This window comes from Scylla paramamosain, chromosome 3 (assembly GCF_035594125.1).
Source record: "Scylla paramamosain isolate STU-SP2022 chromosome 3, ASM3559412v1, whole genome shotgun sequence".
NCBI lineage: Eukaryota > Metazoa > Arthropoda > Malacostraca > Decapoda > Portunidae > Scylla > Scylla paramamosain.
In genome coordinates this window covers 38,959,996-38,982,021 of record NC_087153.1, presented here as the reverse complement: position 1 = coordinate 38,982,021, position 22,026 = coordinate 38,959,996, and the positions used below count along the sequence as shown (strand labels likewise).

The 22,026-nt window shown below is 45.5% G+C and overlaps 1 protein-coding gene across 1 annotated transcript in view; it reads left to right on the top strand.

The window, feature by feature from the left end:
* LOC135116499 (girdin-like) overlaps positions 1-20,655 on the top strand; it is a 129,662-nt gene extending 109,007 nt beyond the window's left edge. The window contains exon 4 of the mRNA XM_064034007.1: positions 20,470-20,655. Coding sequence (XP_063890077.1) covers positions 20,470-20,556 — 87 coding nt within the window. The 3' untranslated portion in view covers positions 20,557-20,655. The remainder of the gene's footprint in view (positions 1-20,469) is intronic.
* Positions 20,656-22,026: the final 1,371 nt, after the last annotated feature.

Genomic DNA, 22,026 nt, shown 5'->3' with positions numbered 1-22,026 from the left:
GAGGGAGAGGGAGGGAGAGACGGAGGGGTTATTAACACTTCCGGTGGTTCTAGAATGACCTTGAAGACTCCCTCTCCCTTCTCTCCCTCCTCTTCTCTCCTTTCCTCCCTTCCTTTCTCTCCTTTCCTCCCTCACCTTCACCTCTATCTCCCTACTCCAATTTCCTCCTCCCATTTGTCTCTCCTCTCAACTTCCTCTCACCTACTTCTCTAACTCCCATACCTGTTCTCTCTCTCTCTCTCTCTCTCTCTCTCTCTCTCTCTCTCTCTCTCTCTCTCTCTCTCTCTCTCTCTCTCTCTCTCTCTCTCTCTCTCTCGTTTCTTTATATTTTCTTTTATTTCTATTTAATTATCACCATCTACTCTTCTTGATTCCTCCTTTCTTTATCATCTCTCCTCTTTTATCATTTCATTTATATTTTCTCTGCCTTTCTTAGCCTGTCCTCTCAACCTACTTATTTTTTCCCTTTATTTCCTACCTCCCTCCTTTCCTTCCCACCCTCTGTCGTGTGTGTGTGTGTGTGTGTGTGTGTGTGTGTGTGTGTGTGTGTGTGTGTGTGTGTGTGTGTGTGTGTGTGTGTGTGTCAGGTGTGTCTGGCGCAAGTAACACCTGCCTGGAGGAGAGGAAAGGTGAGAAAGGGGTAATTTGCAGGTATAAAGAGAGTTCTACCTACCTTCTCTTCTCCCTTCTTCCTCCTCCTCCTTTTCTCTCCTTCCTTTCCTTTCTTTTCCCTTCCCTTCCTTTCCTTTCACTTCGATTATTTTTTTCATTTTTCTTCCTTTCCTCTTTCAATTTTTTTTTTCGTCTTTCTTTTTGTACCTTCTTCCTTTATCTCTGTGTGGTTGTTAGCTAGTTGTGTGAACGAGTGAATGAGCGAGACTTGTGTGAGGCATGAATACGTGTATGAGTGAACGAGCTAGGCTTCAGTCATAAGTGTTAAGGGGAAGTGCGCGGCCTGGCGCCGAGAGATCACCTACCTCCAGCCTTCTGTTCACACCTTCTGTGAATAAACACCTGCACTGTTACCTGCGTTTCCTGTGCCCCTGCTGGTCAAGAGTCGAACATGGCGCAGTGAGTAGGATCAGGACAAGGCTGCAGTGGGTACGGCGCAGAATGGAGAAGCAGTTGGAGGCGCTGGCTGCCCTGCTAGCGCGACAGTCGGAGCAGAGTCAGGCTCTGCTAGCGCGACAGTCGGAGCAGAGTCAGGCTCGCGAGGAGCGTTTAACCCAGCTGCTGGAGAGAGTGGGGGACACAAGCTCCCAGTCGCACCACGGCGAGCAATGAAGGCGAAACCACAGCCCGCAGCACGTCTACCCAGGGCGCGAGGTTCCCGACGTCCGCCACCATCATTCCTCACTTAACGGCGTCAGCATCTTTACGTGAGTTCGACACGTGGCGCCATAAGTTTGAAGGGATACGTAACCCTCGCCAGGATAGACTGTCTCTCCCTGGCTGAGCAGAGGGCGGCACTCGCTGCTGTCCTAGACGACGAGTGGACCCGTACACTTCGCTACGGGATAAGCTTACCGAGAGACGCGGAGTTAAGAACCATCCTCGATGCAATGTGTGAGTACCTGCGAAGCCAGCGCAACATCATCATGGATAGAAGAGACTTCTACTCCCGCGTGCAAGAAACGCAAGAAGGTTTTGACGACTTTTTATGTGCTGTAAAGGAAATCGCCAATTTCTGTGACTTTTGCGACCAGTGCATAAACCATCAGCTGCGTGACAGAATTGTCGTTGGGACACGAGACGAAGTGGCTCTGAAACGCATGCTGGAAAACAAGAAACTCACCCTTGAAAACGCCATAGATATTTGCAGAGCATCAGAGAGCGCTAACCAGTGTAGTGCAGTACTAAGGGGCGGCTCTCACTCTTCGAGCCATGGTGTGAACGCTGTCTCGAACTACAGGAAGGGCAGTTTCGGGGGCTCAAGCCCCACGGGCTGTTATCGTTGTGGCAAAGATTGTCGCAGTGACAAAAGGGGATGCCAGGCAATAGATAAAGTGTGTCGTAACTGCGGGAAAAGAGGGCATTTTGCGAGTGTATGTCAGCAGACAGTGAGGAAACGACGAGGAGCTTCGAGGAGTTCCTCAACTGTCTCTCCTCATCGCGGTGCAGGCCCGAGGCGGGGAGCCAGTGCCAGTGTATACCAGCTCTTATCAGGCGTATACACAAAGACGGTGACGGCACGACCTGCGCCCCAGGTGCTCATTACCGCCACACATCCCGCTGGAAGAGACAAGATTACGTGGACTCCTGACTCTGGGGCCGAAACGACCGTTATTGGCCTCGACACGGCAACACTCCTTGGAATCCCGCCCTCCAGCTTGGCGCCCGCTGATGGTGATGGACTTTATGCTGCCGGTAATCACCCCCTCACCTGTGTAGGAACTTTCTCGTCGCACTTGCAACTGGGCGACAGGGAAGCTGAGACTGTTGTGAGCGTGGTGAAGGAGGTGAAGGGGGCGCTGCTTAGCTGGTACGATTCCATCGCTCTCGGAATCCTCCCCGAAGATTTTCCGGCTCAAATCCGACCGCTACGCAGGGAAGAACAGCACACCGGCAACAGCTCCATCAAGTACCCGACCGCCTCGCAGCCACCTCTATCTACGCCCACAGAAGTGATCAGCTGGCCTCATTCCTACGACCCAACGCCACAGCAGCGTGCGGGGCACGCTGCTGCTGTGATCAAGGCCTTTCCCAGCGTCTTCGAAGCAAAGGAAGGTTTACGTGCAATGGCTGGTGGATCCATGGCCATCGAGTTGACAGACGACGCTCGACCCTTCGCCGTAACAGCATCTCGTACAATCCCTTACAATTGGCGTGAAGAAATTAAGAGCCAGTTGGAAGAGCTGCTTAACAAGGGAATCATCGAGGAGTGTGGACTACCCTACGGCATGGTGCCACCCCATCGTGCCTGTCCCAAAAAGACATCTGGTGTAAGGCTGTGTGTTGACCTGACACGACTCAACCGGGTTATCTGAAGAGGCCCGTGTATCCAGTGCGCTCACCTCATGACGCCATCGCCTCGATCGGGACCGGAGCAGTTTGGTTCACCACTCTTGATGCCAAGATGGGGTATTTGTCAAGTCCCCATTAGAGAAGAAGACCAGGATTTAACCTGCTTCATAACACCTTGGGGTCGGTACAAGTTTCGGCGAGCGGTTATGGGTCTCGTCTCGTCTGGAGACGAGTATAACCGTCGAGGAGACCAAGCTCTCGGCGACATACCTAACACCATCAAGATCGTGGACGACATCCTGGCCTATGACTCCACCTACAGTGCGCACTTAGCCCATGTCATTCAGATTGTGCGGCGGTGTGACCAGCACGGCATCACTCTCAACCCACAGAAGTTTACATTCGCGGAAAGAGTGGTAGATTACTGTGGTTACTCTGTTTCTGGACAAGGCTACACGACAGACTCAAAGAAAGTTAAGGCAATCTCTGACTTCCCACGACCACAGCACATCACCGACTTACGATCATTCATGGGTCTTACAAACCAGCTTGGAAGCTTTTCTCCTGCTGTGGCTGCAGCTGCACAACCCCTCAGAGATCTCTTACGCCCGAAGAACAGTTGGTGCTGGTCTCCTAACCATGAAGAGGCCGTTTTGAGAAGGTGAAACAGTGTCTCGTCAGCCCACCTGTCTTGGCATACTTCGACCCATCATTACCAACGATGCTACCTGACTGACGCCTCAAGGATGCACGGATTTGGATTCGTTCTCCTGCAGAAGCACAGTGACCAGTGGAAGATGGTGCCATGCGGGTCAAGATTTGTTACAGACACAGAGAGCCGCTATGCAGTAATAGAGTTGGGAAATGGCTGCAATCGTCTGGGCAGTCAGGAAATGTGGCACCTACCTGAAAGGACTCCTCACTTCGATCTAGTGCTCGACCACCGCCCGCTGATACCTCTCCTCAATAGCAAGTTCTTGGGAGAAATAGAGAACCTGCGGGCTGCAGCGCATGAGGGAGAAGCTTGCTCAGTATTCTTTCACAGCAAGCTGGCAAAAGGGATCGACACACTGTGTGCCCGACGCCCTCTCACGTGCTCCAGTACAGGACCCAGTGGAGGAAGAGGATGCTGCTACTTCTGGTGACCTCGACCCTCTCCACTCAGCGGTCATCTCAGCGTTATCTGCCACCAATGAGGACGGCGTCCGCTTAGCACCACTCCAGGATCAGACTGTGGAAATGGTACGTGCCGCAGCAGCAAGAGACGGGGAGTACTGCTTGCTCAAGAACGTCATCATCGAGGGCTTCCCTGATCATTGCCACGACCTCGATCACCGCTTGCGTACGTACTGGCCGGTGCGCAGTCTGCTGGCCGTAGACGACGACCTGGTGGGTTTACGGGCCGAGGCTTCTTATTCCTCACAGCCTCCGCCGAGAAACACTAGAGCGACTCCATGACAGTCATCAGGGGATGGAGCGCACCAAGCGACGAGGCCCGACAAACGGTGTACTGGCCTGGTATGGACAGAGACGTTGAGAACGTCGTTTCTGGATGCTCACTATGCCGTCCACTCCTACCAAGCCAAGGCCAACGAACCTCTCTGGCAGGACACGGACACACCCAGCAGGGTGTTTGAGTCAGTTTTCTGCAGACTACTTCCACGCAGCAGGCCGTACATACCTCGTGTATGTAGATCGCTTGTCTGGGTGGCCTCACGAGTCTGCAGTGCTCACGGTCCAGCATCGGCTGATCAGCTCGTTCGTGTCCTTCGGGGGTGTGTTCGCCGACACGGGCGTAGCCTGTTCTCCTGAGGACTGACGGTGGACCGCAGGTTCACTTCTTCATCGGTACGGCGCTTCCTGGCTCGATGGGGGGTGGAGCATCGTGTATCTTCACCTCATTATCCACGCTCCAATGGTCACGCCGAGGCAGCGGTCAAGTCCGTGAAGAAGCTGATCCTCACGACCACACAGCAGGGACACCTGGACGAGGATGCGTTCGCTCGCGGGTTGCTGGAACTGCGCAACACTCCGAGGGCGGAAGGGCGATCACCAGCACAAGTCCTCTTCGGTCATCCTATGAGGTCCTGTGTCCCGGCTCATCATCGCTCATACGCTCAGCAGTGGCAGCGCGCTGCTGATGAGTGCGACGCCAAGGCAGAGCGACTGAGGAAGAAAGCGAAACTTCGCCACGACGCGTCCGCCCGTACTCTTCCTCTCCTGCACCTCGGTGGCCACGTCGACGTTCAAGATCACACGACAGGCCTCTGGGATCGCCTGGGTGTCATCGTGGCTGTTGGGCGAAGGAGAGACTACCTCATCAAGATGGGCAGCGGTCGCGTGATGTGGCGTAATAGAAGACACCTACGCCCACACAGACCTCTTGCTCCCCTTCCTGTCGAGCAGCACACCGCTCATGGCGGTGCAGCGCTTCAGCATCAGGGTCACGAGGAACACCACCATCCCGGCAGCCCGGAGCATCAGGGTAACGGGGTACACCGTGGCCGAGAGCAACCAGAGCGTCGAAGCAGCCGACAGCGTAGGGAGCCGAGACGACTGCAGGTGCGGTGGCACCGTAGCACCTACGATTAGTCGTACGTGTTCATTGTACGCTGTGTTTGTTTTGTGTATATGTACCGTGTTTTCTGTACTTCAATCATTGTAACTTTGTTTCATGTGTTACGGTAGGCCATAACAAAGATAAGGAATCTTCCTTATGTCTCGGGGGAGGTGTGTGGTTGTTAGCTAGTTGTGTGAACGAGTGAATGAGCGAGACTTGTGTGAGGCATGAATACGTGTATGAGTGAACGAGCTAGGCTTCAGTCATAAGTGTTAAGGGGAAGTGCGCGGCCTGGCGCCGAGAGATCACCTACCTCCAGCCTTCTGTTCACACCTTCTGTGAATAAACACCTGCACTGTTACCTGCGTTTCCTGTGCCCCTGCTGGTCAAGAGTCGAACAATCTCCTCCATTCTCTCCCTCTTCTTTCTTATTCTTTCTTCTTTTCTGTCCTTTTTTTCTCTCTTCCTTCATCACTTCATTTCTCACTTCTTTCTTAGGTTTTTTTTTCTTTAATCTTTTTTTTCATCTTTTCCTCTCTTCTACCTGCACATCTCCTCTCCCTCCTTCCTGTTTTTTTCATCTTTCTTTCTACTTTGTGTTCCTGTTTCCTTGTCTCCTTTCCTCCATCTTCTTTCTTTTCGTTGCTCTCCTTCATTCCTTCACTCCTTTCATTTCTATACACACTCCTTTAATTCGTCCTCTTTTCCTCCTCCTCCTCCTTCTCCCTTATCATTCTCTCTTTCTTTCCCTCCTCCTTTTCCTCCTCTATATCTCTATCTCTTTCCCTCCTCCTCTCTCTCTCTCTCTCTCTCTCTCTCTCTCTCTCTCTCTCTCTCTCTCTCTCTCTCTCTCTCTCTCTCTCTCTCTTTCCCTCCTCCTCCTCCTCTGTCTCTCTCTCTATCCCTCCTCCTCCTCCTGTCGTCACGCCCATTCACCCTGCACCCTTCCCTCCCTGTTAGGCTGTTAATGACCTTCACCCTGCCAACCCTGTCATCACCCTTCACTGACCGCTAGACCACAGCCTTAATTCTTTCCTTCCTTTCTTCCTTCCTTCCTTCGTCCTTCGTTATTTTTATTTATTTATCTGTTTATTTATTTATTTATTTTTTTTTGCGAGCGCTTTTCACGGTGGTGACGTCATCATTAGGATATAGGTCTGCTGTGATTGGCCGGCGCGTGGAGGGCTGGACCAATGGGAAGCGTGGGATTAATAAGGGTAATTGAGGGAGTGTGGGGAGATAGGATTGGTTGGGAGCTTGGATGGTAGGATAACAGGATGGCCGGCAGACAGACAGACAAACACACAAACAGACAGCCAAACAGACAAACCGAGTAGAACGTCAGACATACAGACACACAAACACGATAACAGGATATCAGGAAGACAGGAGTGGCAGAGTAGGACGGCAGACAGACAGACAGACAGACAGACAGGCAGGACGGCAGGCAGGTAGGCAGGCAGGGCAGCAAGAGTCTCCTTCATTGATTATTGAAGGAAGCCACGTCCTGCAGTGCTTGTTAGGACCCGCGCCGTTTCCTTCATCGTAAATCCTTCCTCTTCATTACCCAGCTGTTGCCACTTTCCCTCTCTCCTCCTCCTTCTCCCCTCCCTTTCCCCTTTCCCCTTCCTCCTCCTCTTCCTCTTCCTCTCACTTCAAGGAAATTAATCGTAACACCAAAACATTCTAACTCTTTGGCTTTTGATGGTTCCTCTTACTCTTACTTGCTCTCCTCTTACTCTCTCTCCTCTTACGCCTTTCTCCAATATTCCCATAAGCCAGGTCGTGTTTTTCTGTTTCTCTTTACCCTCTCTCTCTCTCTCTCTCTCTCTCTCTCTCTCTCTCTCTCTCTCTCTCTCTCTCTCTCTCTCTCTCTCTCTCTCTCTCTCTCTCTCTCTCTCTCTCTCTCTCTCTCTAAATATACTAGATATCAAAAAGAGTCTCCTGGTAGATCCTCCTCCTCTTCCTCTTCCTTCTCCTAGCTTTCCTCAATTTCCTCTTCCTCCTCTTCGCCCTCCTCCTTCTCTTTGCCCTTGTCTCTGCATTTGCTTTCCCTTCTCCTCCTCCTCCTCCTCCTCCTCCTCCTGCTCCTCCTCCTCCTGCAGTAAGTACTCACCACACTCATTGTGAGCAGGTTTAGGGAAAGGCTGAAGTTTGCCACATAAAGTGAACGAGAGAGAGAGAGAGAGAGAGAGAGAGAGAGAGAGAGAGAGAGAGAGAGAGAGAGAGAGAGAGAGAGAGAGAGAGAGAGAGAGAGAGAGAGAGAGAGAGAGAGAGGTGATTCTCTAAGGCTTTCTTGTCCCAGAGTGAATTTTGTGTGTGTGTGTGTGTGTGTGTGTGTGTGTGTGTGTGTGTGTGTGTGTGTGTGTTTGGGTAACCCGGAAGAGCACTTAGGCATGGCGTGTTTTTATGAAGTATTGAGTGTTGTGCTTCAGTGTGTTGGTGTTGACTGAGGGAAACACTGCCTGGTGATTCCTATTCAATGCGTGTGTGTGTGTGTGTGTGTGTGTGTGTGTGTGTGTGTGTGTGTGTGTGTGTGTGTGTGTGTGTGTATGTGTGTGTGTGAGTAAAGGGTTTTGATGAAAGGAAATAAGGCTGACAAAACTCACAAAGGAAAGAAATAAAATAGAAACTCTTGGGGTATAATGTCCTAAATAATAATAATATAATAATAATAATAATAAGTTTAAAAGCAAATCCAAAATGACTGTGTGTGTGTGTGTGTGTGTGTGTGTGTGTGTGTGTGTGTGTGTGTGTGTGTGTGTGTGTGTGTGTGTGTGTGTGTGTGTGTGTGTGTGTGATCCAATTTCACACTCATTTTCCTTTCTGAAGTTGTAATGTAAGCAAAGTAGAAAGTTTTCTTTACATACTTACTCACATCATCACAATCCTTCATTCACGAACATAGAGAAGTTGAAAAATAGCGCACGGAAAAAAAAAATATTCTCACAAACTCTTACACATACACACACACACACACACACACACACACACACACACACACACACACACACACACACACACACACACACACACACACACACACACACACACACACCTAAAGAATAAAAAAGTCACCACATCTTTTTCCTCATAATACGAAACAAGTGAACTCTTAAGAGGAAGAAAAAAAAAATACTGCATAGAACAAACAAAGAGAGAGAGAGAGAGAGAGAGAGAGAGAGAGAGAGAGAGAGAGAGAGAGAGAGAGAGAGAGAGAGATCCTTTCTTAAAATGCAAATTCCTTTTTATCCATGAATCAGGTTGATACTCGCTTTTAAAAGACTGTAGAAGGCTGTGACCTGAAAATAAGAAAGGAAGGAAAGAAAAAGAAAAGAAAAAAGGCAGAATGGACAAGAGCGCACAAAATCTTTCTCATTTTTTATTTTTTCTTCCTTTTTCTTTTTTTTTTTTATCTACAATCCTCATTAGCGTAAGCATAGTGACTGTGGGGAGAGAGAGAGAGAGAGAGAGAGAGAGAGAGAGAGAGAGAGAGAGAGAGAGAGAGAGAGAGAGAGAGAGAGAGAGAGAGAGCAGGCATGATATTCCACGCTTTAAAAGATTCACCGTACACACACACACACACACACACACACACACACACACACACACACACACACACACACACACACACACACACACACACACACACACACACACACGGAGTTAGTTACGTTACTGACAAAAGGGTGGAAATTTCAGCGTGATATAGAATAAAAATAGATAAGTAAATAAACAAAATAATGAAATAAAAGAAACGTAATTATATAAACAAAACCAGTACAAACCTATTAGTTATCCAAACACACACACACACACACACACACACACACACACACACACACACACACACACACACACACACACACACACACACACACACACACACACACACACACACACACACACACACACAGGTGGATATTTTCGTGAGGTTTGCAACTTCTTTTGACTTTGAAACATTGTCCGGCTCACGAACGCCACACACTGCAACTCAAACATTCCTGGCCAGAAAAGGAAAGGGAGAAAGAAATAAGAAAAAAAGAAAAAGAAAATAAAAAATGGAAAAAAGAAAAAAAGAAAGAAGAAGAAAAATATATTGTATACTTTCATATGTCAACCTGTATGTGTGTACTGATAGTATAGTTATTGAATATATTTATGTGAACTAAAAAAAAATGGTTAGAGAGAGAATATACTTTTTTCTTTTATTCTTTTTCTCATTTTTTTTTAACTGGTAGGGAATGGAGCTTTGTCATCCAACAGAGCATGTTCTACAATATTTATACTCATGGAAAATACAGTTCAGTAAATCAGCAGACAATAATTTTTTTTTTTTTTATATAAACAACAAGTTAATGCATTTTGGTAAACTCGCAGAAGACACATCTTTTGTAAACTCACAAAATACATTCTTTTGTAAACTCAAACATCTCTGCAAACTTACAGAAACTACAGCTGTGTGAACTCAGAGGAGAAAATTTCGTGAACTCAGGAAATAGGTCGTTGTAAACTCGAGAGTAATGTTTGTATATAATAATAATAGCAGGTTATTTTAAACTGCACAGGCAAATCCTCTTAATTAACGAGCAGTAACGATACCTGAAGTGAACACGCGACGAGAGAGAGAGAGAGAGAGAGAGAGAGAGAGAGAGAGAGAGAGAGAGAGAGAGAGAGAGAGAGAGAGAGAAAGCACGTAACTTGACACATGAAGAGAATGTACGGCAAGACACGTGTGTTTGTTTGTCTGTAGCGGCGAGAATGTGTTGTCACGTGGCTGGCTGGGTGGGTGGCCATGCCCTTGCCTCCTCCTCCTCCTCCTCCTCCTCCTCCTCCTCCTCCTCCTCCTCCTCCTCCTCCTCCTCCTCCTGCTGTTGTGGGGGACGAGAGGCGCCGCGGGGTTCACTGTTCTGTGGTCTGCCTTGCTCTCCCTCCCTCTCCCTCCTCTCCCTCCCTCAAGGGCGCGCCCCCGAGGGACTCCCAGTGGCCAGCGGCAAGGGCGATGGAGGGACACACACACACACACACACACACACACACACACACACAAATGGCACGAGTTTCTTATCTGATTGTTTTTCTTTTCTTCCTTCTTTTCCTTCTTGAATGTATTTCTTTTCTCTTATTTGTTTTCTATTATTTGTTGTGTGCGTCTGTCAGTCTGTCACTCTGTCAGTTTCAGTCAGGCATTTATTCAGTCAGCCATCCAGTCAAGCTTTCTGTAGTGTGTGTGTGTGTGTGTGTGTGTGTGTGTGTGTGTGTGTGTGTGTGTGTGTGTGTGTGTGTGTGTGTGTGTGTGTGTTGCTTACTTAACTCTAACCTCCCCACCTCTTTTATCCCTTTCCTCGTGTTATCGCCTCTTGTCCTCCTCATGTATACCTCTTACTGTGGGACATGTAAGGCTGTGTGGGGCTGTGGGATGCTGTGGAGTGCCAGACTGTGAGGTAGTGCTGCGGCTCTCCCACCGCGACTATTTTCAAAGGCCACAGCAATGATTAACCTTATTCTCAACACTCTTTCACCTCTTGATAATAAAGAAATCTCATTAATCAGTCACTGCAACCGTAAAACATCCTTTAAAACCCGTGTAACTTGAACTAGACCCTTTTGAATGTGGTGGCGGTGTGGTGCAGACATGATTCAGAATACGGGCCGTGTGTGGTGAGCGTGTCTTCAGGCTGGCGAGGCGGCTGTGTGTGTGTGCAGGTCTTGTGTGGCTTGTCAGGCTGTGTCAGGCTATTAATTTGGTGCTGAGAGTGTGTTAGAGGCTGTTACGAGAGAGAGAGAGAGAGAGAGAGAGAGAGAGAGAGAGAGAGAGAGAGAGAGAGAGAGACCGCGATTACCTGGCCGTGAAACTGATTGGTCTTGTCGCTCCAGCCATTAGGGAGGGGGCTTACCTGTTATGGGGGGGCAGGGGGAGGATCACGGAGGGGGAAAAGGAGGGGAGGGGACAGAGGTAAGGATGTGTGAGGGGGAATGGCCTGGCAGACTTGTTAGAGGAGGTTAGGGAGAGGGGGAGAAGGATAGAGAGGTTGGGGAAGTGAGGGGGGAGGGAGAGAGAAAGAGTGGGGAGGGTGACTTGTTGGAAGGAGGGTCAGGGAGAGTGAGGAAGGAAGGTGAGGGAGATGAGTGGGCACAGGTGAGGGAGGAGATAGGTGGATGAGTGACACTGGTGAGGAGGAAAGGGGAAGAGAGGGGAGAAATGGGTTATGGGAAAAGGTAAGAGAACAGGAGGAGATAGGGGAGAAAATGAAGTGGAGGAGGAGGAAGAAGAAAGAGGAAAAGGGACATGTGAGAATAAGATGGGGGAGGAAGAATAATAGGGAAGAGTAGCGAAAGAGGAATTGGGGAGGAGAGAAGAGGCTGAGAAACAAACTCGAAAGAAGAGAAAGAGAAGAAGAAAAAAATGAGAAAACGAGAAGAAAGAATGAGGAAACGGAAGAAGAGGAAGAGGAAGATGAGGGAGGAAGAAGAAACATGAGGAAAGAGAAGAATGAGAGAAAATGAGAAAGAGAAAGAAAGGGTGTAGGAATTGAGGAAGTAATGGAAGAAGGGGGAGGTGGTGGGGAGGGAACAGTTGGGAGAGGAGGGGATGGGGGGAGGTGGGTTGGGAGGGGGGAGGGGGTACTAGCGGCAGTTACATTGGAATGCTGGTACCTGCTGCCATCCTGTCCTGTGTCCCTCTCCCTCTCTCTCTCTCTCTCTCTCTCTCTCTCTCTCTCTCTCTCTCTCTCTCTCTCTCTCTCTCTCTCTCTCTCTCTCTCTCTCTCTCTCTCTCTCTCTCTCCCCCTCTCTCCCCCTCTCTCCCCCCTCCCTTTGCCTTGCCTCGTGGTGCTTGCCTTCTCCTCCTCCTCCTCCTCCTCCTCCTCCTCCTCCTCCTCCTCCTCCTCCTCCTCCTCTTACCTTCCTCTACCGCATGCTTCCTAATGCTACCAGTTCGTCTTTTCCTTTATCTCCTCCTCCTCCTCCTCCTCCTCCTCCTCCTCTTAATACCTTGTTTCTCTTTCTTCCCGACCATTTACCTCCTGTTTTTCCCTTTCCTTCCTCTTTCTAATTCAAATTTTACTACTTTCCAATACCCTATCCTCTCTACCTCCTCCTCCTCCTCCTCCTCCTAGGCAGTACACAGAAGCCCCCTCATTCCCCCACCCCCCAGCCATTACGCGCCCCCAACAAGGGGTTACGCCGCGCAGGGAAGATTTACACCCCACGTCAGAAGGCGCGGGCGTAATATTCGTCTTCCTCATGGTGTCCCTCCGTGGGCGTGACTCGGTGGTGGTGGTGGTGGTGGTGGTGGGATTTGCTACTGAGGCCTCAAGTCTTCGTTTTCTTTGCTTCGTGTCTTTGAGCGTTCGAGTTTGTATTTTTTTTTATTTATTTTTTTTTGTGGGGGGTTATTTTTTTCCTCGTATTATTGTAATTTTTTATTTTTTATTATTATTGTTTTCTTTTTTTTATTTGTTCTTGTATTGCTGGTTTGATTTTTTTGTCTTGATTTTGTTTTTGCTTCGTTTTTCAGTTCTTCGTATAATTGAGCGTTCGAATTTGAGTGATTTTTTTATTAGTTTATTTATTTTTATTTATTTATTTACATATTTATTGTTATTATTCATGTTTTTATTTTTATTTTTTTGCTTGTTCTGGTATTGTTTTTTGTCATTGTTCGTTTTCTTTTCCTTCTTTTATTTAGATTATGTTTGGTAGGGAGTTTATTTTTCCTCCACCGTTTTATTTGTTTATTTAAATTTTTGAGGGAAGAATGAGTGTTATGAGTGAAGTGGCTTGTTTTTTCTTTTTTTGTGTATATTAAGTGATTTTGTTGTGCTTTACATTACACTCGGTAGTCATATATGAGCTTCCATGAATACACACACACACACACACACACACACACACACACACACACACACACACACACACACACACACACACACACACACACACACTGCACAACACTCACAAACTTTTTTCCTCATATTACCTCACTAACTCCCTCACCACCCAACCCAGAAGCACAACACCCCCAGAAGAACACAACACCACTTTTTCCTCACCACCTCACCACCTTACCACTTGTCACTTCATCCCCGTAACACTGAAGATAACACAAAAACACAAGGGGAGCCGCGAGGACCCATCAGACCTACACGTGGCCAGTCCCTGTAGAGAACACTGTCACCCCTAGATCAGCTCAGACAATCTTTCAGGATAGAGTCTTAGCAATCTCGTCTCTTTTTATCATTGTAAGTCTTCTGTTTTCTTGCGTGTGTGCGTGTGTGTGTGTGCCTCGCTTCTCACGAAAGGACTCATGTTACAGTTGAAAGTTTTGTGGATATTCTGAAGTGACGTGTGTGTTGGAATGTGTTAGGTGGTTTAATGAGTACCGGGGACTGACAGATGGACAAACTAATAGGCATACAGACAGACATACAGACAGACAAACAGGTATACAGACAGACAGACAAGCAGGTATACAGACAGACAGACAGACAAACAGGTATACAGACAGACAGACACAGGTATACAGACAGACAGACAGACAAACAGACAGACAGACAAACAGGTATACAGACAGACAGACAGACAAACAGGCATACAGACAGACAGACAGACAAACAGGTATACAGACAGACGGACATAGAGCGAGCACCAGGGACGGAGAGACTGACAGACAAACAGACAGATGGACAGACAGACACTCAGACATACACCCTTTATTAATTTTACAACAAGAATAATTATTAAAACACATATTTACAAACTGCACTCCATTTAGTCAAAGCTCTTTTTAGGAACAGACAGACAGAGAGACAAACAGACACACAGACAAACCTACATACAGACACACAGACATACACACACACACACACACACACACTCCTGGCCAGTGACCGCCGCGCAGCCACACCCGAAGCACCGGTATTTAAAGGAAACTGGTCGCTAACTGGTCGGGAACGGGTCGGGTCCGCTTTGCTGGGGGTGTTGCAGCCTCTCCCTGCCTCCCCCAGCCTCTCCCTGGGCTCTCTTCTACCCCAGCCTCTTCCCCTCCCTGTCTCCTCTCTCTCTCTCTCTCTCTCTCTCTCTCTCTCTCTCTCTCTCTCTCTCTCTCTCTCTCTCTCTCTCTCTCTCTCTCTCTCTCTCTCTCTCTCTCTCTCTCTCTCTCTCTCTCTCTCTCTCTCTCTCTCTCCTGTCTTCGTAACTTAACCTAACTCAGCCAAGACTAGTGGCACCGCACCCTCTCCTTCTTTATCCTGACGAGGTCACAAGTGCACTGGCCGACGTGAGGGCATGAGAGAGGGACAGGTGTAGCGAGAGAGAGAGGAGAGGAGAGGAGAGGAGAGAAGGAATACAAAAGAACATACACACATACACACACACACACACAAAAAGACAGCAACAGCTATTCTGGTCCTAACGAGGCTGCATGTGACACTGCTACCACTACAGATTCTATGAGTAAGAGGTGAAAGGACAGCAAGGGTCGGGGGAGGGAAAAACAGTCATGGTTTGTGAGAGGAAAGGTGGAAAGAGATACATGTTGCTCTAGCTAATGTTATATAGAAGGGGAATTATGCAGGAGCGAGGGACGTTACCTGTGGGACTGATGTGAGGGGAGGAGGAGGAAGAGGAGGAGGAGGAGGAAATGAGAGATCTTCGGCGGTGGGAGACGTAGGATAAGAAAGGGAGGATACGAGAGGGAGGTAATGAAGGAGGGAGAGAGAGATAAAGGGATTCAGTGACTAAGTGAGGATTAAGTGAGGAATTGGGTGTAGATAGTAGGAGAGAGAGAGAGAGAGAGAGAGAGAGAGAGAGAGAGAGAGAGAGAGAGAGAGAGAGAGAGAGAGAGAGAGAGAGAGAGAGACAGAGAGAGAGTCGACGATCCACAAAATTGATATTGCAAGGAAGAGAAAATCATATCAGTAAGATAGAAATTGAGAGACAGAAGAAGAAGAATAAGAAAAAAAAAGGAGAATGAAATAATGAAGAAATGGAGAGAGAGACGGGAGGAGGAGGAGGAGGAGGAGGAGGAGGAGGAAGAAGAGGAAGAGGAGTAAGAGAGTGACTCATGAAGGAAAAAAAGAAAGAAAACAGGCCAGAAAAAAAAAGAAGTTACGAAAGAGTTTTGGATTTAACGCAAGAATGAATTATGGAGGAAAAGAGAGAGAGAAAAAAAGAAGAAAAAAAAATGAAGAAAGAAAGGAGTAAGTAAACTAGTGAAGGATTAAAGGATCAAGAAAGTTAGAAAGACGATATTGAAGAAAAAAGGAAGAGAGAAAAAATAAAGAAAGATGGGAAGGAGTGAAAAGAAATGAGAGAGTGACAGGGAAGGAGAAAAGAAGATTGCCTACCAGAGAGAGAGAGAGAGAGAGAGAGAGAGAGAGAGAGAGAGAGAGAGAGAGAGAGAGAGAGAGAGAGAGAGAGAGAGAGGATGCCGTTAATAGCCCAAGATAACACCCAGGTAACTTTAATTAGCTTTCATTCACCTGGAGGACCTTAATTAGTTTCCGTCTCACCTGTGCCCGTGACCCGCTGACACGTGACTCCCTTTCTTGACCTTGGCTGTCTCTGACCTCTAAATGACCCCCTTCCCTCCCTCCCCATCCCCCCTGACCTCCTCCAAACCTACCCCAACCACCCCCCCAACACACACACACACACACACACACACACACACACACACGTTGCTTCCCTATTATTATGTGAAAAAAATATTGTGACCTCTTACTCTCTCTTGATTGTTGTTTTGTTTTGTTTTGTTTTGTTTGTTTGTTTTTGTTTGTTTGTTTGTTTGTTTTGTTTGTTTGTTTGTTTTGTTTGTTTGTTTGTTTGTTGATTTTTTCTTCTTCATCACAGAAAGAAAAAAAGAAAAGCAAGTGAGAGAGAGAGAGAGAGAGAGAGAGAGAGAGAGAGAGAGAGAGAGAGAGAGAGAGAGAGAGAGAGAGAACAATAGCTCAACTGATCTCTCTCTCTCTCTCTCTCTCTCTCTCTCTCTCTCTCTCTCTCTCTCTCTCTCTCTCTCTCTCTCTCTCTCTCTCTCTCTCTCTCTCTCTCTCCCTTCCTTCACATGAGTCAGACGTTACTGTCCCCACCCACACACACACACACACACACACACACACACACACACACACACACACACACACACACACACACACACACACACACACACACACACCTGCTCGAAACCTGAACAATAGCACACCTGGGAACAAATATACTTACATAATACCTACACTACATATGCATGCCAGCGCACACCAACACACCTGCACACAACTACCACACACCACCAGGCTGCCATCATAACACAGCAACACCACACACACCACTGTAGACACCACGCCAACATCACGTCACCGCATTACAGTGGACAGCACCTCACGCACCACACCACCACCACCACCACCAGAACTTTTATTTTTATTTTCCTAAGAGTCAGAGAAAAGGAGGAGGAGGAGGAGGAGGAGGAGGAAGAGGAAAGATTACTCGTAAAGGTCAACAGATCAAATAAAAAAATCGTGAAGAGAGAGAGGAAATGAAGGAGAGGAGGAGGAAGGAGATCAAAGAAGTAATAGAGAGGAGGAGGAAAAAGAAGAAGAAAAAAATTGAAACTATATATATATATATAAAAAAAGAGGATGCGTTAGATGAAGACGCTGTGATGAAGGATAGTGATTGGGAGAGGATAAAAAAGAAAGAGAAGGAGGAAAAGGAAGAGGAGGAGAAAGAAGAAAAGAAAAAGATGAGAATATTGAACTATATAAATAAAAAAATAGATTAAGAAGTTGATATAAAAGGGACAAGAAAGAGGGAAAGGAGAAGAGAGAGAGGGAAAAGGCGAGGAGGAGGAGGAAAAGGAAAAGAAGAAGAAGAAGAAGAAGAAGAAGAAGAAGAAGAAGAAGAAGAAGAAGAAGAAGAAGAAGAAGAAGAAGAAGAAGTGTTTTAGAGTATGAAAAAGAAGACCTGGATTAAGAAATTTCGATTAATGATATGAGGAGGGAAAGGAGAAGAACGAAGAGGAGGAGGAAGAGGAGGAGGAAGAGGAGGAGGAAGAGGAGGAGGAGGAGGAGGAGGAGACAGACGAATAAGAGGAGGAGGTGGAGGTAAAGCAGAAGGCTAAGAAGTAAAGAGGAGATGAAGGAGATAAGAAGATTATGGAAGATTTATGTCCTAATTAAGCTTCTTACTAATGCTTGGTGTGGATAGTGGAGGTTATTACTGATTTATTTACCCTCCTCCTCCTCCTCCTCCTCCTCCTCCTCCTCCTCCTCCTCCTCCTCCTCCTCCTCCTCCTCCTCCTCCTCCTCCTCCTCCTCCTCCTCCTCCTCCTCCCGCGGCGCACCAGATGATCCCAGGAACTCTTAAGAAAATTAATGATGTGATGCTGTTTTGTTGTTGTTGTTGTTGTTGTTGTTGTTGTTGTTGTTGTTGTTGTTGTTAGGATTTTTTTTTATTGGGAATTGTTTTTTTTTCCATTTTTTTCTTGTATAGTTTTATTTATTTATTTATTTTTTTCAGTTTTCAGATGTCTTCCCTTTTTTTAGTTTTCTATTTTTTTTTCATTGTTTTTCAAATGTGTGGTTTTTGGAAGTATTTGTTTTCAATCTCGCGTTCACAATCTTGTCTGGAGTTTTTAGTTTTTTTTTCTCCGCAGTTTTTTTTTTTTTTTACTTTTTTTGCATTTGTTTCTATATATATTTTCTCTTTTTCTTTTTCCAGACTTTTACTCTTTCGTGAAATTAGTTTAGATTATTTTTTTTCATTTTCTGTTTTCATCTTTTCATAAATCTTTTGCGGCATTTTTCACTGCATTTTTTTTCTGACCTGTTTTTCTCCTTTATTTTTCGGATGTATGTACTTCCATTTTCCAATATTTACACTTTTCACAAACTAGCTTTATTAAAATTTTATGTCCCTTGTCTTGCCAGGAATCATAAGCAACATTCTTCACTATACGTATATTTTCATCTTTTCTTTAATCCTCACTACTTTCCGGATATATTTTCTTCTATTTTCCAATTTATTTACCTTTTCATTTCTCCAAATTTCCAGTTTTCAGGCTTATCAAAAAAACACAAGCAACATTTTTCATGATATATCTCCATCTTTTCCCTATTCCTCATTACTTTCCGGACACATTTTCCTCTATTTTCCAGATTTTTACCTTTTCATTACTCTAAATTTCCAGTTTTCAGGCTTATTAAGAAACACAAGCAACATTTTTCACAGTCATATTCTTTCTCTTATCTGTTACCTCACCGTATTTCTCACTCTCACACACACTACTGGAAACACTTCGACTTGAATTTACAAAGGGAGTGGGAGGATATTTTCTAAAGGGACTCGGAAGGAGATCTCAGGAGGGGGCTTTCTAAAGGGATTCCTCATGGGGCTGCACCGCTCACAAGGCACAGGGGCATCTGCTCAAGGTTTCCCCCCGTGAGGACACTTAACACCACACATACATTCCACGTGATTCTTAGAAGTGATAGGATACTCGTAGGATCCCAGTAGATGCTGATAGGATCTCCACATTGTAGTAGATTCATGTATCCTGTTTCTCTCTCTCTCTCTCTCTCTCTCTCTCTCTCTCTCTCTCTCTCTCTCTCTCTCTCTCTCTCTCTCTCTCTCTCTCTCTCTCTCTCTCTCTCTGCGTCTTCCTTTTTTTCTTTTGTTATAATTTTTCGCTTTTGTTTGTTTGTTTGTTTGTTTGTTTGTCGATCTATTTTGTTTGTTTGTTTGTTTGTTGTTTGACTGGTTTTGGCTGTTTTTGTTTGTTTTTCTATCGGTGTCTCTCTTTTTGTCTTTATTTTATTTTATTTTTTCTCTGTCTGTCTGTCAGTCTGTATTTGTCAGCTTGTCTCTTTTATGTGTATGTCTGTTTGCCTCTCTCTCTCTCTCTCTCTCTCTCTCTCTCTCTCTCTCTCTCTCTCTCTCTCTCTCTCTCTCTCTCTCTCTCTCTCTCTCGTCTGCACTCACTTTCCTCTCTATCTGCTGGTCTTCCCGGTTCCTCTCGCCCTCCTGCTCGTCCCTTCCCGCCTCGCTCTGCTTCTCGGCGTCAGATTACCATCACATTTCAATCCCAGACACCTTCAGGACTTTCACCACTTTCTCCCTTACGTTTGTATCTACTTAACTGTATTTCTGGTGTATTATCCTGAAGGTGGTGCAGTGAGGGGCCGTGCCTTATTAAACCGTATACCTGTTCAGCGTTTTGTGTTTTTTTTATATTTGGATATTAAACGTGCGGCAGTTAACTTATTGGTATTCACTGTGTTTTGATATTTACTTTCTTTCTGGTGCCTTTATTCCGAGTTTTAGTTAATAGGATGAAAAAATCGAGGCACGTTATTTTGAATCTGATGCTTCTTAAACTTCTGTGCATTTTATAGTTCGATATCAAATGGGAGTGAGCTGATTTTTGTCATTGGACCTGTGCGGTGTTTTTTTTTTTATTTATTTTTTTTAATGTTAAGTTTGTCTGTGAGTGATGCTTGGGGGAATAAGTAGGTAAGTGTGTTTGTACAGGGACTGCCACGTGTAGGCTCAGCGATTTCCTGCAGTCTCCCTTGTTTTCTTATGTCAATTTTTTTTTATGTAACTTTAAATCATTGCTTACAAGATTTTTTTTTTCCTCTTCTCTTTTTTTTTTGTGTCTTTGTCCTTTCTTTCCTTTCTCCTTCCTTTTTTTTATTTCTCTCTCTCCGTTCATGCAAATATTTTCTTTCATCTCTCTTTTTCTTACCTTTCATTCTTCCCTTTCCTTTTCCTTCCCTTACTTTCCCTTCCTTTCCCTAAATCTCTTCCCTTCCCTAAATCTACTTCCCTTTTCTTCCCTTCCCCTCTCCTTCCTTCTTTACTTCATTTAATAAGTAAAAAAAAAAAAAAATATTATACTTGTAATATTTTCTTCCGTGTTTCATATTTTTCTCTTTCTCCGACAGGTATGGCTTAATGGACGGGCAGGTGTCAGAGGTGGAGAAGGAGGAGGAGGAGAAGGAAGGTACAGGTATGTGAAAGAGGAAGTGTAGGAGTAGGAGGAGGAGGAAGAGGAGAGAAGGAGGTGAAAGGTGAGGAAGAGGAAGAAGAGGATAAGGAGGAGAAGGACGAGGAGAACGAAGAGGTGGAAGAGATGAAACGAGAAAAAAATAAGACAAAAAGAGAAGGAGAGAAGGAGGAAGAAAATATAATGATAGGAGGAGGAGGAGGAGGAGGAAGAGAATAAGGGAAAGGTGGAAGAGAAAGAAAAAGAACAAGAACAAGAAAAAAATAATTACAAAAAAAGATAAGAACAAGAGGAACATGAGGAGGAGAAGGAGGAGGAATAGGAAGGAACAAGAGTCTCAGGTATGGTAAGGAAGGAGAGAATGAAGGAATGAATGAAGAAGGGAATGGAGAAAGTGACAGTGATGGGCGTGCTGGGAGAGGAGGCGGGGGGGGGGGTAAGGAGGGAACTAGGAGGAAGAGACAGGAGGAGGAGGAGGAGGAGGGAGGGAACGAGAGGTAATAGACAGAAATGGAGGGAATTTTAAAGCTTACCACATCTCAAATATCCAAATCCGAAAGGTTCCACAGTGATGGGAGTGATGCAAATATTTACAGCACGTGTTTGATGTGTAAGTCCACCGAGGAGAGTGTTTCCTGGCGCACACACAGAACCAGAAAAAAAAAAAAAAAAAAGGAGAAGAAAAAAGAAAATGGTACTCTGTTTGGGGTTGATAAGGGAAGGTTTGAAGAAAATGGAACATGAAGACACCTGGGCAACTGTTTTTTTTTTCTCTTGTTTCTTGTTTTTGTTTGTTTTCCTTTTGTTTGCTGTCTTTGTACCTGTCTGGCTATCTGTCTATCTATCAGTCAGTCAGTCAGTCAGTCAGTCAGTCAGTCAGTCAGTCAGTCAGTCAGTCTATCTATCTATCTATCTATCTATCTATCTATCTATCTATCTATCTATCTATCTATCTATCTATCTATCTACATATCTGTCTGTCTGTCTGTCTATCTGTCTATTTATCTATCTATTAATTTATCTTTTTATTTCTTTCTTTTTGTTTCAGTGTAATTAACTGGCTATTTGTTTATCCATCTATTTTTTTCATTCATTCATTCATTCTTTCTTTCTTTCTTTCTTTCTTTCTTTCTCTCTTTGTTTTTATCCATCCATCCATCCATCCACCCATCCATCCATCTATCCATCCATCTATCCATCCATCTATCTATCTATCCATCTATCTATCTATCTATCTATCTATCGATCTATCTATCTATCTGTCTATCTATCTATCTGTCTATCTATCCATCCATCTATCTATCTATCAATTTATCTGTATCTATCTATCTATCTATCTATCTATCTATCTATCTATCTATCTATATCTATCTATCAATTTATCCCTTAACATAATATTTACTTACAAACATTCATATATATTCACATTATCAGGAAGTCATAAGTTATTTTCAATGTAAAAAATAAATATATAAATAAATTACAGCAAACACTT